Source organism: Salvelinus fontinalis, chromosome 21 (genome assembly GCF_029448725.1).
Source record: "Salvelinus fontinalis isolate EN_2023a chromosome 21, ASM2944872v1, whole genome shotgun sequence".
Classification (NCBI taxonomy): Eukaryota; Metazoa; Chordata; class Actinopteri; order Salmoniformes; family Salmonidae; genus Salvelinus; species Salvelinus fontinalis.
Window position 1 is genome coordinate 38,289,774 of NC_074685.1, and position 17,998 is coordinate 38,307,771.

At 44.1% G+C, this 17,998-nt stretch overlaps 1 protein-coding gene across 2 annotated transcripts in view; it reads left to right on the forward strand.

Annotated features, from left to right (window-relative positions):
* The window catches only part of sardh (sarcosine dehydrogenase), a 96,332-nt gene that overhangs the window by 13,460 nt on the left and 64,874 nt on the right, over nucleotides 1-17,998 (forward strand). For both annotated transcript variants that reach the window (XM_055875118.1, XM_055875119.1), the window contains exons 6-9: nucleotides 2,968-3,091; nucleotides 3,412-3,512; nucleotides 12,160-12,264; nucleotides 16,281-16,410. In XM_055875118.1, coding sequence (XP_055731093.1) covers nucleotides 2,968-3,091; nucleotides 3,412-3,512; nucleotides 12,160-12,264; nucleotides 16,281-16,410 — 460 coding nt within the window. The remainder of the gene's footprint in view (nucleotides 1-2,967; nucleotides 3,092-3,411; nucleotides 3,513-12,159; nucleotides 12,265-16,280; nucleotides 16,411-17,998) is intronic.

The window sequence follows — 17,998 nt, forward strand, 5'->3', positions numbered from 1 at the left end:
GAATGTAGGCCTACATTGAACCCCATACATGGCTGCTAATGTAGGCTGAATGATAGAACCGCTCTTTCCATGTTAAAATGTTATGGGGTACTTTTTCTCCATTTGGTTTTTATGGTAGGCCACTCTGGTAGGCCTACATTATGATCAAATAGCCACAGACATGGCCACTGTTAAAACAGTCAATTAAAGCGGTTACAGCCTCATTGTTCAAAGTGAACGCGTCCCCGAAGATGCACAGAAATTTCACAAGATTCAAATTCAAGCGCTCAGCAGACCTGAAATTGGCTCCGTGCTTAAAAAATATAAAAAAATATAGGGAGCATTGGTTATAACGTAATGGATCGTACCTGGCTCCACCAGGGGGCTAAAGGGGGATTAGCCCCCTCAGTTCAAACTTTTCCCCCCTTAAATTGTAGTTCTTTATCCCTATATAAAAATGGCAAAAAAGTTCAAATGATTGAGTGACAGGTTGGCGCAAAACAACAAATCTCCGCTGTGTCAGCACAATGGACAGAGCGTTCCGCAGTGTGTGTGTAGGGGGGCTATGGAAAGCCACTGGGGTGGTTATGCATGATTCCTTTGGGTTGCCATAAAAGTGGGAGGCGAAATGAGTAACGTGCTATGCCTCCGCCGGTAATATTTGAGTTATATTTATAAGGGCGGGGTCAAACTCTCTGCTCCTCTGCTGTTCTATGGCACTATGGGCGGTGCTCTGCAGGAGCGTCTGACCTATGATGGGATGTGTAAGGTTTTCATCCCGACATTGCCTGACAATGAATTGATTATGACTGCGCTCCCTTCGGTGCCTGTAGAGAAGGTGCGCTGTGTCTCTTTCCCAATGCTTGGAGAGAAAATGACTCCAGCGCAAATGCCCCTGGGTGTGGAACTTGTCACTGCTGGGGGTGGGGATTGGAATGTGCCATTCTGCCTCGCTGATACATGTCTTAGTTTGGATAGTGTGGGTAGAAATACTGAACAGTAAGGATTTCAGTTGAAGGGAAAATGACCACTGCTACGTTCTGACAATGTTTGAGGTTACTGCTCACGCGTGAAGAACGTGTCTCGGGCGTAGTTAATAATGTCGAGACCAGAATAAGGCGAGGGGTATGTGGTGAAGAAGCGCTATAGGCACGTCTCTCGCCACTATTGGGCACCGACTCCTGCCAATTTGTTTCATCGTGTCAATTTTGATCAATGCCCCGTGAAATATACACTGAACAAAAATATACACGCAGTTGCAGCTCATATGGAAATCGGTCAGTTGAAAGAAATTCATTAGGTCTTAATCTATGCATTTCACATGACTGGGAATACAGATATTTAAAAAAAGGTGGGGGCGTGGATCAGAACCAGTCAGTATCTGGTGTGACCACCATTTTTCTCCTAGAGTTGATCAGGCTGTTGATTGTGGAATGTTGTTCCACTCGTCTTCAGTGGCTGTGTGCGAAGTTGCTGGATATTGACGGGAGCTGGGAAAACGCTGTCGTACACGTCGATCCAGAGCATCCCAAACATGCTTAACGGGTGACATGTCTGGTGAGTGGTGGTGATGAGGTTATGGCGGCGGATTAATGGCACGACAATGGGCCTCAGGATCTCATCACGGTATCTCTGTGCATTCACATTGCCATTGATAAAATGCAGTTGTGTTCGCTGTCCGTAGCTTACGCCTGCCAATACCATAACCCCATCCACCACGGGGCACTGTTCACAATGTTGACATCAGCCAACCGACAGCTCACACGACACCATACACGCTGTCTGCCAGGTACAGTTGAAACCGGAATTCATCCCTGAAGAGCACACTTGCACACAGCGTGCCAGTGGCCATCGAAGGTAAGCATTTACGACGCCGAACTGTAGTCGGGTCAAGACCCTGGTGAGGACAACAAGCATGCAGATGAGCTGTTTTCGGATGTTTTCGGATTGTTTATGCAGAAATTCTTTCAATTGTGCAAACCCAGTTTCATCAGCTCTCCGGGTGGCTGGTCGTAGACCATCCCACAGGTGAAGAAGCCGGATGTGGAGGTCCTGGGCTGTTGTGGTTACAGATGGTCGGTGGTTGTGAGGCCGGTTAGATGTACTGCCAAATTCTCTAAAACGCCTTTGGAGGCAGCCTATGGTAGTGAAATAAAAATGTAATTATCTGGCAACAGCTCTGGTGGACATTCCTGTACGCCGTATGCCAATTGCATGGTCCCTCAACTTGAGACATCTGTGGCGTTGTGTGACACAACTGCACATTTTAGAGTGGCCTTTTGTCCCCAGCACAAGGTGCACCTGTGTAATGATCATACTGTTTAATCAGCTTTTTGACATGCCACACCTGTCAGGGGGATGGATTATCGTAGCAAAGGATTAGTGCTCACTAACAGATGTAAACAATTATGCACAGAATGTGAGAAATGTTTTTTGGGGGTGGGACCAACACTTTACATGTTGCGTTTTATATTTTTGTTCAGTGTATATATTTGTCAATATCACCGTCATCTTTGAAACGGCAGCGCTGTGAAAAATAAATCCAACACTCATTTCCACCTCTACCTACCTGCCTGCCTCCTGATTTAATCTTTGTCCTTACAGCTGCTAGGAGGCCCCTATTTTATGCTGACACAGCGCAGCGGAGATACATTAGGCTACAGATTCCACGCCAACCTGTCACTTCAAAAGCACTCAATGAACTTTTGTTTATTGTGGAATGGCGTGATATAAGCAGAAGTCAATATAATTCCAATTCAACACCCCCCCCCCCCCCCCCCCCCAGAATTGTGCCCCCTCACCGATTTCCACTGCCCCTTTAGTCACTATCCTGGCTCCGGGTCTGGTAAGGCTTGTTTCTGGGCAGGTCACACAGCCAGAAAAAACTCCTGCCGATAGCCATGAGTATTATAACTATAGATACGTATGGGTACACAGTACATGGGGTTGTCTTTCACCTCATCTCTGATTGGCTCGCTCTCCTGTCAGGTGATAGAGAACTGTCCAGTGACAGGCATCCAGGTGAGCACAGACGACATGGGAGTGAAGAGGGTCAAGGCTGTGGAGACCTTCCACGGAACCATCCAGACCCCCGTGGTCGTAAACTGTGCAGGTTAGTCAGTCGTCTATCACAGTGATTCCCAACTTCTTTTTATGGTAACTGTACCCCAGATTACATTTTGCTCTGTCTGGAGAACCCACAAAGTACCCCCACCCTTGTGCATTTGACCCGTAGGCCTATGTTCTGGCCTCCTATTTAAGCATCTGGACGCTATTCAAGATGACTGAACCATTACAAAAATCCCTTAACAAGAAATGGAGTTGATTTGGACGGATCATTGACGAGTAGTTTATTTAGGATGCAAGGTGATTTGTAGATCAGTCAGACTGCAATGTTGAGCTTAAGCACACACTCTCTATTTGCCCTGTCAGGAGTGTGGGCCTCTAAGCTGGGTGAGATGGCTGGAGTCAAGGTGCCACTTATCGCCATGCACCATGCCTACGTCGTGACAGAGAGGATCGAGGGCATCCAGGTACGTCCGTAGGCACTCGTGTTGCACGCATGCTGCACACACACAGAAACACACACAGCACCATGCAGACATGGTGATCGAGGGCATCCAAGGAAAAAGAAGAGCCTGTCTTTACCATTGTGTAGTTGTAATAGTATTAATTTATTGATCCTGACTTGGGAAACTGATTTATCACCACAAACATATGCACTGTCAGAGGGTAAGTCCAGGTGACACGTGCTATTTGACTGGAACTTTGATCTGCAATATTATCCAGCTTGCTCATGCATGTCGTACTGCTGACTAGAGGGCCAGCTGAGGCTCCAGTCTGCTCTCGGTTGTCACTATCTGGCCAAGCTGCAAAGCTGGAGGTTCTAAAATGTATCTTCTTAAAATGTTCAACCTAACCTTAACCCCAACCACACTGCTAAACTTATGCCTAGCCCTAACCTTAAATTAAGACAAGTTTATTTTAGTTTTCATAAATTAGTTACGATATAGACAATTTTAACTTTGCAGCTTGGCCTTATAGTGTGAACCAGTCCTTTCCTCTCTCCCACCACCAGGTCTCCCCAGCAGGGGGCACTGTGACACTGCAGGCCCCTGTCTTACTACTTCCCTTCAGTGTAGAGCAGGTATTCCCAAACTGGGGTATGCGTACCCCCAGTACATTAGTGTCTAGTTTGAGAAACAGGCGCCTCACAATTCCTCAACTGGCAGCTTCATTAAATAGTACCCGCAAAACACCAGTCTCAACAGTGAAGAGGCGACTCCGGGATGCTGGCCTTCTAGGCAGAGTTGCAAAGAAAAGGCCATATCTCAGACTGACCGACAAAAATAAATTATTAAGATGGGCAAAGAATACAGACACTGGACAGAGGAACTCTGCCTATAAGGCTAGCATCCCAGAGTCGCATTTTCACTGTTGACAATGAGACTGTTTTTTTGCGGGGACTATTTGTCACGAACCGGCTCATAGTCCGTAACAAAAAGGGAGACAACGTGGCCTCCCGGGTGGCGCAGTGGTCTAGAGCACTGCATCGCAGTGCTAACTGCGCCACCAGAGTCTCTGGGTTCGCCCCCAGGCTCTGTCGCAGCCGGCCGCGACCGGGAGGTCCGTGGGGCGACGCACAATTGGGCTAGCGTCGTCCGGGTAAGGGAGGGTTTGGCCGGTAGGGATTTCCTTGTCTCATCGCGCTCCAGCGACTCCTGTGGCGGGCCGGGCGCAGTGCGTGCTAACCAAGGGGGCCAGGTGCACGGTGTTTCCTCCGACACATTGGTGCGGCTGGCTTCCGGGTTGGAGGCGCGCTGTGTTAAAGAAGCAGTGCGGCTTGGTTGGGTTGTGCTTCGGAGGACGCATGACTTTCGACCTTCGTCTCTCCCGAGCCCGTACGGGAGTTGTAGCGATGAGACAAGATAGTAATTACTAGCGATTGGATACCACGAAAATTGGGGAGAAAAGGGGGTAAAATTAAAAAAAAAAAAAAAAAAAAAAAAAAAGGGAGGCAACGTGGAGATCAGTTAATAAAGATTTTGTTATTCCTTAAATAAACTAAATACAATTAACAATGGTGTGTGTAATCAGTAGTGTAAGTGAGTGGTTGCGTGCATAAATGTGATAATGAGGGGTGTTCAAAAAGGTGCCAAAGCAGACGGCCACAAAAATGCCACAACCAGAATCTATAAGTGTGTCTGCATGGAGAGAGTCTCCTCAATGAATGGGGAAGTGGGGTATTTATCCTGGGACACAACTGGGCCCAGGTGTGTCCCATGTCGCTGACGACCCTCCCATCTCCGCCCACCGACCTCATAAGGAAAAAAGAGCAAAGAGAGAGCAAAGAGAAAGAATACGGCCCCCCCCTATAAAACCAGGGACCAACAAGGACCGCGGAACACCATACCAGTCACACAAACAAATTGACCCAGCCTCTGTGTCCCAAATTGATGAGGGGGTACATGTTCACACTTCCACTTGCCCCAGCCAACCTCGTCCTCTCCAAACCTCAGCAAACTTTGTGCACAGGAAGCAACCTTTCAGAGAAATTAAGAAAACGAGACCAGAAGGGAACAGACAGGAGCGACAGAACAGGACAATACCAAACAATGGTCAGTCACGTACACATTCGGGAACAGGACAAAACCAAACAATGGTCAGTCACGTACACATTCGGGAACAGGACAAAACCAAACAATGGTCAGTCACGTACACATTCGGGAACAGGACAAAACCAAACAATGGTCAGTCACGTACACATTCGGGAACAGGACAAAACCAAACAATGGTCAGTCACGTACACATTCGGGAACAGGACAAAACCAAACAATGGTCAGTCACGTACACATTCGGGAACAGGACAAAACCAAACAATGGTCAGTCACGTAGACATTCGGGAACAGGACAAAACCAAACAATGGTCAGTCACGTACACATTCGGGAAAAGGACAATACCAAACAATGGTCAGTCACGTACACATTCGGGAACAGGACAAAACCAAACAATGGTCAGTCACGTACACATTCGGGAACAGGACAAAACCAAACAATGGTCAGTCACGTACACATTCGGGAACAGGACAAAACCAAACAATGGTCAGTCACGTACACATTCGGGAACAGGACAAAACCAAACAATGGTCAGTCACGTACACATTCGGGAACAGGACAAAACCAAACAATGGTCAGTCACGTACACATTCGGGAACAGGACAAAACCAAACAATGGTCAGTCACATAGACATTCAGGAACAGGGTGAACAAGAGAGCGTGTCAGCAACGAAAAAATAACATCTCAGGGTCCTTCTCATAAAATTTTGGCAACACAATCTTTCTTTAGACGTTTATCACTAATTTCAATCTTGTGGTGTTAAGCGATCTTCAACAGCTGTTCTTTAGTCCATCATTCGAACAGTTCCTCTGATGGAAAGCGAATGAACTCGTCTACATTAGACACCATAGTCAGAAGTAAATACTTTAAAAATTATCGCTCTTCCCTTTTGCTGAGCACACCAGACCGGACCACAAGAGAAATGACAATCACACTGGGCACCACAGAAGAGAGATGAGATCTATATGGAGCTTCCCCAAAACCTACAGTAACTCAACCCTCGTCTTCGTGCGGATATGCGGTGGGTAATTACGCACTATAGCCCGCTGGCAAGGGGGGGAAAAAAACACATCGCTAAGCCTAACAGGGGAAAAAGAAAGGCTGTCCCATAGCTCCGGGTAGCAAGTGGCACTACCCTATCCAATTCTCCCACTGAGGTACACAGCAGATTGTATTCACCTCAGGCCGATGTCCCAACAGCGAGTAGAGCAAGAGTTTCCAGCCTGGGCAGGGGCCTGAAAACGAACCAATGTACTCTCTCCAACGCAGCACACAGCCAACTATCCACCGCAGTGGCCATGTGAGAGAGTCTCCTCAATGAATGGGGAAGTGGTGCATTTATCCTGGGACACACCCGGGCCCAGGTGTGTCCCATGTCGTTGACGACCCTCTCATCTCCGCCCGTCGACATACTATTAAGGAAAGCGAGCAAAGCGAGAGAATACGGCAGACAGAGTGGGAGGGTCGTCACATATTTAATGAAGCTGCCAGTTGAGGACTTGTGATGCGTCTGTTTATCAAACTAGACACTAATGTACTTGTCCTCTTGCTCAGTTGTGCACTGGGGCTTCCCACTCTGTCTATTTTGGTCAGAGCCAGTTTGCGCTGTTCTGTGAAGGGAGTAGTACACAGCGTTGTACGAGATCTTCAATTTCTTGGCAATTTCTCGCATGGAATAGCCTTCATTTCTCAGAACAAAAATAGACTGACGGGTTTGAGGAAAGTTCTTTGTTTCTGGCCATTTTGAGCCTGTAATCAAACTCAGAAATGCTGATGCTCCAGATACTCAACTAGTCTAAAGAAGGCCAGTTTATTGTACTACCAGTACTATTTGCGAGTCCTGTCTGGTCCAGCGACGGTGGGTCTGTGCCCATATGCAACGTTGTTGCTGGTGATGTCTGGTGAGGACATGTCTTACAAGCCCTCAGTCCAGCCTCTCTCAGCCTATTGCGGACAGTCTGAGCACTGATGGAGGGATTGTGCGTTCCTGGTGTCTCGGGCAGTTGTTGTTGCCATCCTGTACATGTCCCGCAGGTGTGATGTTCGGATGTACCGATCCTGTGCTGGTGTTATACGTGGTCAGCCACTGTGGACAATCGGCTGTCCGTCCTGTCTCCCTGTAGCGCTGTCTTAGGCGTCTCACAGTATGGACATTGCAATTTATTGCCCTGGCCACATTTGCAGTCCTCATGCCTCCTTGCATGCCTAAGGCACATTCACGCAGATGAGCAGGGACCCTGGGCATCTTTCTTTTGGTGTTTTTTCAGAGTCAGTAGAAAGACCTCTTTAGTGTCCTAAGTTTTCATAACTGTGACCTTAATTGCCTACCGTCTGTAAGCTGTTCGTCTCTTAACGACCGTTCCACAGGTGCTTGTTCATTAATTGTTTATGGTTCATTGAACTAGCATGGGAAACGGTGTTTAAACCCTTTACAATGAAGATCTGTGAAGTTATTTGGATTTTTACAAATTCTCTTTGAAAGACAGGGTCTTGAAAAAGCGACGTTTATCTTTTTGCTGAGTTTTATATGCTGTCAAATCAAAGGCACTCCTATATACAGTTGTTTTTTGATTCAATTGTTTAACTGTCAGTAGAAAAATATATGGCAAACCGAGTGGCGCAGCGTCTAAGGCACTGCATCTCAGTGCTTGAGGCGTCAATACAGACACCCTGTTTCGAATCCAGGATGTGTCAGAACGGCCCATGATTAGGAGTCCAATAGGGCAGCGCACAGTTGGCCCAACGTCGTCCGGGTTTGGCCGGTGTAGAAATGTCATTGTAAATAAGAATTTTTTTCTTAATTGGCTAGCTAAAAAATAAATAAATCAAATGATAGATGGGAGGGGTTGAGTGAAGCTGAAGGGTGGGATTAAAAACAACAAAATGACTATACTTTGTGTCTGTAAAATATATATATATATAGTATGAGTTGGAAGTAGAAGCCTAAGTGTTATAGTTTATTTGTATACTCCAATTAGGGGAGGGGTGGTAGGGTTAGGGGTAAAATGTGTGCATAGAGTACCAGTCAAAAGTTTGGATACGCCTACTCATTCAAGTGTTTTTCTTTATTTTTACTATTTTCTACATTGTAGAATAATAGTGAAGACATCAAAACAATGAAATAACATAACAAAAGAAGTGTTAAACAAATCAAAATATATTTGGTATTTTAGATTCTTCAACATAGCCTCCCTTTGCTTTGATGGCAGCTTTGCACACTCTTGGCATTCTCTCAACCAGCTTCATGAGGTAGTCACCTGGAATACATTTCAAGTAACAGGTGTGCCTTGGTAAAAGTTAATTTGGGGAAATTCTTTCCTTCTTAATATGTTTGAGCCAATCAGTTGTGTTGTGACAAGGTAGGGGTGGTATACATAAGATTTGTTAAGACCAAGTCCATATTATGAACTGCTCAAATAAGCAAAGAGAAGTGACGGTCTATAATTACTTTAAAACATAGTCAGTCAATGCTGAAAAGGTAGAACTTTTAACGTTTCTTCAAGTGCAGTCACAAAAACCATCAAGCGCTATGATGATACTGGCTCTCATGAGGACCGCCACAGGAGAGGAAGACCCAGAGTTACTTTTGCTTCAGAGGATAAGTTCATTAGAGTTACCAGCCTCAGAATTTGCAGCTCAAATAAATGCTTCACAGAGTTCAAGTAACAGACACATCTCAACATCAACTGTTCAGAGGAGACTGTGTGAATCAGGCCTTCATGTTCTAATTGCTGCAAAGAAACCACTACTAAAGGACACCAATGAGAAGAAGAGACTTGCATGGGCCAAGAAACATGAGCAATGGACATGGAAATGTGAGATTTTTGGTTCCAACCACCATGTCTTTGTGAGACGCTGAGTAGGTGAACGGATTATCTCTGCATGTGTGGTTCCCACCGTGAAGCATGGAGAAGGAGGTTTGATGATGACACTGTCTGTGATTTATATAGAATTCAAGGCACACTTAACCAGCATGGCTACCACATCATTCTGTAGCGATACGCCATCCCATCTGGTTTGCGCTCAGTGGGACTATCATTTGTTTTTCAACCGGACAATGACCCAACACACCTCCAGGTTGTGTAAGGGCTATTTGACCAAGAAGGAGAGTGATGGAGTGCTGCATCAGATGACCTGACCTCCACAGTCACCCGACCTCAACACAATTGAGATGGTTTGGAATGAAGGAAAAGCAGCCAACAAGTGCTCAGCATATGTGGGAACACCTAAAACACTGATGGAAAATTATTCCTCGTGAAGCTGGTTGAGAGAATGCCAAGTGTGCAAAGATCTTCAAGGCAAAGGGTGGCTACTTTGGAAAAAAAAAACTAATCAAAATATAATTTTAGATAACACTTTTGGGGTTACTACATGATTCCATATGTTATTTCATCATTTTGATGTCTTCACTATTATTCTACAATGTAAAATAAAGTATAGCCCTTGACTGAGTAGGTGTCAACTTTTGACTATTTGACATGTTTATCATAATTGAGTAATAATTAGTTGGCCGATTTATAATAATAATAAAAAAATAATAATAATAAAAAAAAAATTATTTATATATATTAATAATAAAATTAAATTCTGGCCTTACCCGTGCCTCCTTTAAGACTCCATATTGTTTCATCTGTAGGTGCTACAAAAATTGGTGTCATATGAAGCTTTACTGCTTGCTCTATAATATGAGTAGTATTTTGATTTCAACAATATAAACATGAATATTGAAAATATAATATATTTTTTTTTTACATTTGGGCAACAAAAAAAATCTATTGCTGAACATAATATAAACTCTACTGACAGAATGGGATCTCTGCTAGTTTTGTTTTATACAAATAAATTGGCATAGACAATTTAACCAATCACAGCCCTCCTTTTACTTGTATCATTGAACATACTGCAAATCACCAGCAAAGTGGGACCATTTTTGAATACATTTTCACATTCACTCTGTTGGTAATGCTTGTTTTCATGTTATTTGATCAATATTTTTTTTTTTAAATTGATGTGGATGTTTTGCATCTTTGCCTGTAACTTTGCAAATTTTTTATGTAAATGTCTTGAGGACTGGGTTTTGCACAGACAACAACTCTTATAACTATTGAATCCTGCAAGAAATTGTTTTTAATTATACAAATACCTTTTTTGGCAAAGCGGAGATGTTGGAAATGTTTTTGCCCATGCTACATACAGGTATCTATATTGGTCCGCTAATACTAGTAAAGGCCCAGTGCACTACTTTTTGATTATTTAACCCTCACAATGGTGGTCAATTGTCATACTTGAGTAAAAGTAAAGATGCCTTAATAGGAAATGACTCAAGTTAAAGTTACCCAGTAAAATACTATTTGAGTAAAAGTCAAACACTCAGACATAATTTACAAACAAAGCATTTGTGTTTAGTGAGTCCTCCAAATCAGAGGCAGTAGGGATGAGCAGGGATGTTCTCTTGATAAGTGTGTGTGAATTGGACCATTTTCATGTCAAAATGTAACAAGTACTTTTGGGTGTCAGAGAAAATGTAAGGAGTAAAAAGTACATTTATTTTCTCTACGAATGTAGTGAAGTAAAAGTTGCCAAAAATATAAATGGTAATATAAAGTAAAGATACCCCTCAAAAAGTAGTACTTTAAAGTAATTTTTTACTTAAGTACTTTACACCTCAGCACCCCTACTTCCTGCGGCTATGGGCCTGGATAAGGCCAATATGTCATAAATATGCCAATTTGCTATAAAATATTCATCATTATGCTTTTAGATACAAAGGTCAAATATATGTCAACAATCCTTCCTCCAAAGGACTTAATGTAAATCATATTGATCTGTTCTACACACACACACACCAGTCTTATCACGTGAAGCTAAAGACGGGCCTTAGTCAGCAAAGAGAAGAGAAGCTCAACTCTTGTATGTGTGTCCTCCAGTAACTTTCAACACGTTTATCCATATCGTTTAAACAGGACAGGAGGAACTCGTTGGGACAAAATAGTCCCACAAAGGTCAATGCGTTTGCAAAAATGTGCTGCAAAAAGGTTTTGTTCACTCTGAGTTCATATGGAGGGAAAATGTATCGGGAAAACATGGGGCAGCATTTCAACTGGTATTAATTCACACAGCTTGATATATATATTTATACTGTCTATACCATGCGTTATATATTTCTATTTTCTGCTTGTTGGTTCAGTGTCCGTCTTGTTTATTTTATTTTGATCATAGTTGTAATTTATTTTATGGCTAAACCTTTTTTGTAAAGTGCATTGGAATGGCAGACCTGGCTACAGCAAATTGGCCAACGAGTGGACTTTTGGGCAGTTTTGTAGCTATTCTGCTCTGTTAATCATGACTATGACATGTTACTCATGACTGACATGTCGCCCTGTTCTTTTTTGTTTTGTTAAGCGTTAGATGTGAAACCCAAGTACGCCTAGTAGGCGAAGTCTACTGTTTTTTTTATTTTTATAGTCCTGTTTGTTATTCTAAGATGATCATTGTGCCTGTGATCTGTTAGGAGTATACCGTTTTGAAGATCTAAAGAATGTCTCTCCCTGCTACCCTTCTAGAACATGCCCAATGTGAGGGACCATGATGCGTCCGTCTACCTCCGTCTCCAAGGTGACGCCCTCTCCGTGGGGGGTTACGAGCAGAACCCTGTCTTCTGGGACAAGGTATTGTGTGCGTGTGTGTTTTCACTGTGTTGACATGCTGTGATCGGGATGTCATTGGTGTTTGTGACACGGGAGGTTGGTGGCACCTTCATTGGGGAGAACGGGTTTGTAAGGGTGACTGGAGCAGAATGGGTGGAATGGTATCAAACCCATGCTTTCCAGGTGTTTGGTGCCGTTCCATTTACTCCGTTACAGCCATTTATTATGTGCCGTCCTCCCCTCAGCAGCCTCCTGTAGTTTGTGTGTATTGGTTTGTATGGTACTTGGTGTTGTATACGTTACGGGTGCTTGTGTGAGTGATTGTGTACACAGTATTTGACCTCCATCTGTGAGAATCTTTATGTTTGTGTGGGTGTCCATGTGTGTTTGCTTGTATTGTGCGTGCGCGCGTGCGTTGTGAGGTGTCAGTGAAGCTCGCAGAGGCATGCTTGCTTGTCTATGTCTCACTCTCACAGGCCAGTTAATTGCCATGCTCTGTTCCTCTGGCGTGTTCAGTGGATTGTCGTATCCGCTCCCTACTCATACAGCCCGAGGAGAAGATCCAGCAGGATGTACACAGATAAGCAGACACACACACTCCTTACTTCACCAGCCGCTGAGTGTCTGTGGCTGCCTTTAACCGCACTCTTATTCTCCCTCGCTCGCTCACTTTTAGCTAGGTGTTATGCAGCCTTATGAGGTTACAACAGGACACAGATTGAGATCTGAGTGTTTGTGTTGGTCTAGTTGGAGTGTGTCGTGTTCCGTCGGTGCACACTGGCTCTGACTGGCTCGATGTCAGTATGCCCTCCTCACTCCTCTCTGTGGCGCGTGCTCAGTTGGTGTGGTCCTGTTCAGTCTGCAGGTGCCGTACTAAATGTGTTTTAGTCACACACATACCAGCCAGAATCACCTCTGACCCCCCCCCAACTCTGAAGCCAGAGACCACATCACACCAGCCCGTTTATCGTTCACATCCAGCCAAACAATTGGACAGCGCCAAATGACCGAACACCTCAGCCAGACAAAGAGGAGCGTTTTTGTCCTGTCAGCACAAGCTTCCAAGAGTTGGAAACGAAGTGAGAAAATGAAAATGCATTTAGTACAGAGAGAGAAGCTGTGGATCGATACGTTAGAGAAGTTCAGGAGAAAGTTGAAAGTTTAATCTGGTGTTGTGAGCTCCCGAGGGGCCAGGCCTCGACTGGTAATGAGGGGCTGCTGTGACGGAAAATCGCTGTGTGCGTACGTGCATTCTTGCGGGGAAAGGTCACAGTTACTTGGCTGGCCCTGCAGCCTCCAACTTTTTTTTCTTTTCTTTAAATCTTGATCCCCGTCTTTCTTCTCTTTACAGCATCAGTTTTATCCACTGTGGCATATTCACACTGTTTCATGTGTTCAGCATTTCTCTGCTGAGTGGTCTGCATCATCTCTCTCTCTCTCTCGCTCTCTGTCTGTGTGACATTTGAAAGATGGGTTGAACGGTGTGTGTGTGCGTCTTTAACTGTTCACCTGTGTGCACTAAATGTTTGCGAAAGCAGCGTCTTTTGAAGATGGCACAAGTGCAGCGCACCATTGTTGTGTCCTTGGTTGGGTGTGTCCTTGCTTGGGTGTGTCCTTGCTTGGGTGTGTCCTTGCTTGGGCTGTTGTGTGTCCTTTTGTTCCCGGTGGTGCTGAACGATTTAGTGCTTTTTGAAGTCTGTTCGGTTTCTGAACAATAGTCACGGTTTTCAATTTGTGTTAATATTTTTTTTTTTATAAATGCATTGTTTGTTGAATGCTTTAACAACACAGAATAAAACAATAAATACAAGCCAGATGATGGTGACTGACCATGACGGCTAATCACTAATTAACCTCCGTGCTTCTAAGAGAAACGATGCATTGAGCTCGCAGAAGAAAATAACTAACTAAATGGAATTCAAAAAATGTGAAACGATGTCAGTCAATTAGTTGTTTAAAAAAACTAAAAATAACCTCAATGTTGGCTAATCTCTCAGCACTAGTTGCAGGTGTTAGGTTCTTATTTTTCAGAGTAAATAACCCACGGACACTAGAGAAGCTTTAACCAAATGTAATTCTTCCCAGCGGTTCTGTACAGCTGTAAATCAGACAACCCAACATTTCTCCCATTACAGATATATATACACTGCTCAAAAAAATAAAGGGAACACTAAAATAACACATCCTAGATCTGAATGAATGAAATATTCTTATTAAATACTTTTTTCTTTACATAGTTGAATGTGCTGACAACAAAATCACACACAAATTATCAATGGAAATCAAATGTATCAACCCATGGAGGTCTGGATTTGGAGTCACACTCAAAATTAAAGTGGAAAACCACACTACAGGCTGATCCAACTTTGATGTAATGTCCTTAAAACAAGTCAAAATGAGGCTCAGTAGTGTGTGTGGCCTCCACGTGCCTGTATGACCTCCCTACAACACCTGGGCATGCTCCTGATGAGGTGGCGGATGGTCTCCTGAGGGATCTCCTCCCAGACCTGGACTAAAGCATCCGCCAACTCCTGGACAGTCTGTGGTGCAACGTGGCGTTGGTGGATGGAGCGAGACATGATGTCCCAGATGTGCTCAATTGGATTCAGGTCTGGGGAACGGGCGGGCCAGTCCATAGCATCAATGCCTTCCTCTTGCAGGAACTGCTGACACACTCCAGCCACATGAGGTCTAGCATTGTCTTGCATTAGGAAGAACCCAGGGCCAACCGCACCAGCATATGGTCTCACAAGAGGTCTGAGGATCTCATCTCGGTACCTAATGGCTGTCAGGCTACCTCTGGCGAACACATGGAGGGCTGTGCGGCCCCCCAAAGAAATGCCACCCCACACCATGACTGACCCACCGCCAAACCGGTCATGCTGGAGGATGTTGCAGGCAGCAGAACGTTCTCCACGGCGTCTCCAGACTCTGTCACGTCTGTCACATGTGCTCATGTGCTCAGTGTGAACCTGCTTTCATCTGTGAAGAGCACAGGGCGCCAGTGGCGAATTTGTCAATCTTGGTGTTCTCTGGCAAATGCCAAACGTCCTGCACGGTGTTGGGCTGTAAGCACAACCCCCACCTGTGGATGTCGGTGGAGCAGACACATGCACATTTGTGGCCTGCTGGAGGTCATTTTGCAGGGCTCTGGCAGTGCTCCTTCTGCTCCTCCTTGCACAAAGGCGGAGGTAGTGGTCCTGCTGCTGGGTTGTTGCCCTGCTACAGCCTCCTCCACGTCTCCTGATGTACTGGCCTGTCTCCTGGTAGTGCCTCCATGCTCTGGACACTACTCTGACAGACACAGCAAACCTTCTTGCCACAGCTCGCATTGATGTGCCATCCTGGATGAGCTGCACTACCTGAGCCACTTGTGTAGGTTGTAGGCTCCGTCTCATGCTACCAGTAGAGTGAAAGCACCGCCAGCATTCAAAAGTGACCAAAACATCAGCCAGGAAGCATAGGAACTGAGAAGTGGTCTGTGGTAACCACCTGCAGAACCACTCCTTTATTGGGGGTGTCTTGCTAATTGCCTATAATTTCCACCTGTTGTCTATTCCATTTGCACAACAGCATGTGAAATGTATTGTCAATCAGTGTTGCTTCCTAAGTGGACAGTTTGATTTCACAGAAGTGTGATTGACTTGGAGTTACAATGTGTTGTTTAAGTGTTCCCTTTTTATTTTTTTGAGCAGTGTATATATATCCCACTTAAGACATCTTCCTTCTCTCCAATCCTTACATCTTATGCTTCCACAGGAAGAGGGTAGTAAACCTTTTTTTCTCCCTTCAGGGGATCTGACCTCACCTCCTGACCTCAACCCCTCCTTCTAGTCCACAGATTTCCATCTGCCTCCCCTATAGCAATCCTTTGAGCTCCTTCCATCCACCCAGCACATTCCACAGCCACTCTGTCTTTCTACAGATCTCACCCCTTAACATGCTACGCCTCTTTATCATGACTTTAATATCTCAATGCTCAAAATGTCAAATCCAACACAGTAAAAACTGTTTTGGTTGCTGTCCTTGTGTTGCAGGTGTCTGATAAGTTTGCTTTCAGCCTATTTGACCTGGACTGGGATGTGTTCATGCAGCACATAGAGGGAGCGATCAACAGAGTCCCTGCTCTGGAGCAGACTGGCATCAAATCCACTGTCTGTGGACCAGGTATGGATATACACACACCCACTATGGTTCCCACTCCCATAATAACTCCCTCAAGTCAGTCATTTCCAGTGCCTTTCAGAAAGTGTTCACAACCCTTGACTTTTACCACGTTTTGTCGTGTTACAGCCTGCGTTTTTAAATGGGTTAAATTGAGATTTTGCCACTGCCTACTCACAAAACCCCACAATGTCAAAGTGGAATTATGTTTTAAGGAATTTTTATACATTAATTAAACATGAAATGCTGAAATGTCAATAAGTGTTCAACCCCTTTGTTATGGCAAGCCTAAATACGTTCAGGAGTCAAAATCTGCTTAACAAGTCACATCAGTTTCGTTGACTCAATCTGTGTGCAATAATGGTGTTTTAATAAGATGATTTTGGAATGACGACCTCGTCTCTGTGCCCCAGACATATTGTACAATTGAGCAGTGAATTTAAAACACAGATTCAACCACAAAGGCAAGGGACTTTTCCAATGCCTCACAAAGAAGGGCATCTATTTGTAGATGATGATGGTGATAATAAAGCAGACATTGAATATCCCTTTGAGCATGGTGTCGTGTCTTTGGCATCATTAAAGTGAAGTTATTTTATCAAATCAATTCTCTGTAATTGTTATTATGTGATTAAACTAATCATGTAAATGTAATTAGCTAGGAAGTCGGGGCACCAAGGGAAATCTTCAGATTACAAAGTTATAATTTTCCAAATATCACTCTTCAGATATTTTAATGTCTGAACAATTAGTCTTCTAATGAATGAATTATTCTTTACCTCACGTTAGTCTCATTCCATTCATCTGCACGAACCCAGCCTTTACTATGAATCATCCATACATCAATTGTCTTAATCATTTATCTACTAACTAAATAATCACAGAAATGCATAAACAAACAACACCGTAGATATGGTTACAATGAAATGATAGGGGAGGTTCCCTAGTGGGCTAAGCCGATATGATGGCTTGGTGGACAAAGGGCAGTGGGTGTGGACTGAGAATGGCGGGAAAGACAAAATGAGTCACTACACAGTTGATAATTATATTAATTGAAATGCTACTCCTTTGCACATAGATGTTTCGACGATTGTCTGTCTTCGCATCCCAGGTTGACAATTTCTAGCTGTAGACTAATAGTTAGTATCTAAGATTTGCTCTTATTCTGTCGGGATCGATAGTCTCAGAGTTGAACCATTTCCCGCCGTGTAGCCAATGCTCTACGTGGTATGGCTAGGAATTCAACAACAATTACAACATTAGTTTATACTGAGGTTTTTGTGGTCTGAACTCATCCTGCGCCCCCTCGGTGTCCATCGAGGTACGCGTGTTCTGAAGAGGATTTCTTCAGGAGGGTTTTTTATTCGTAACAGTAGAAACGGGCTGTTCCATGATGCCAGATCATGTCTGTGCTCATGGGGGCGGGCCAATGACTTGGTTAAACTTTAAAGGGAATACAATTCTCTTTCATTAAAGGTTTAACATCACCTTACATCATTTCACAAATAGTTTCATCTTTACTCATTCATTTTATACAAGAATTAGATGCAAACCCCATAATTGAGAAATGTACATATTCAGAGATAGTCAT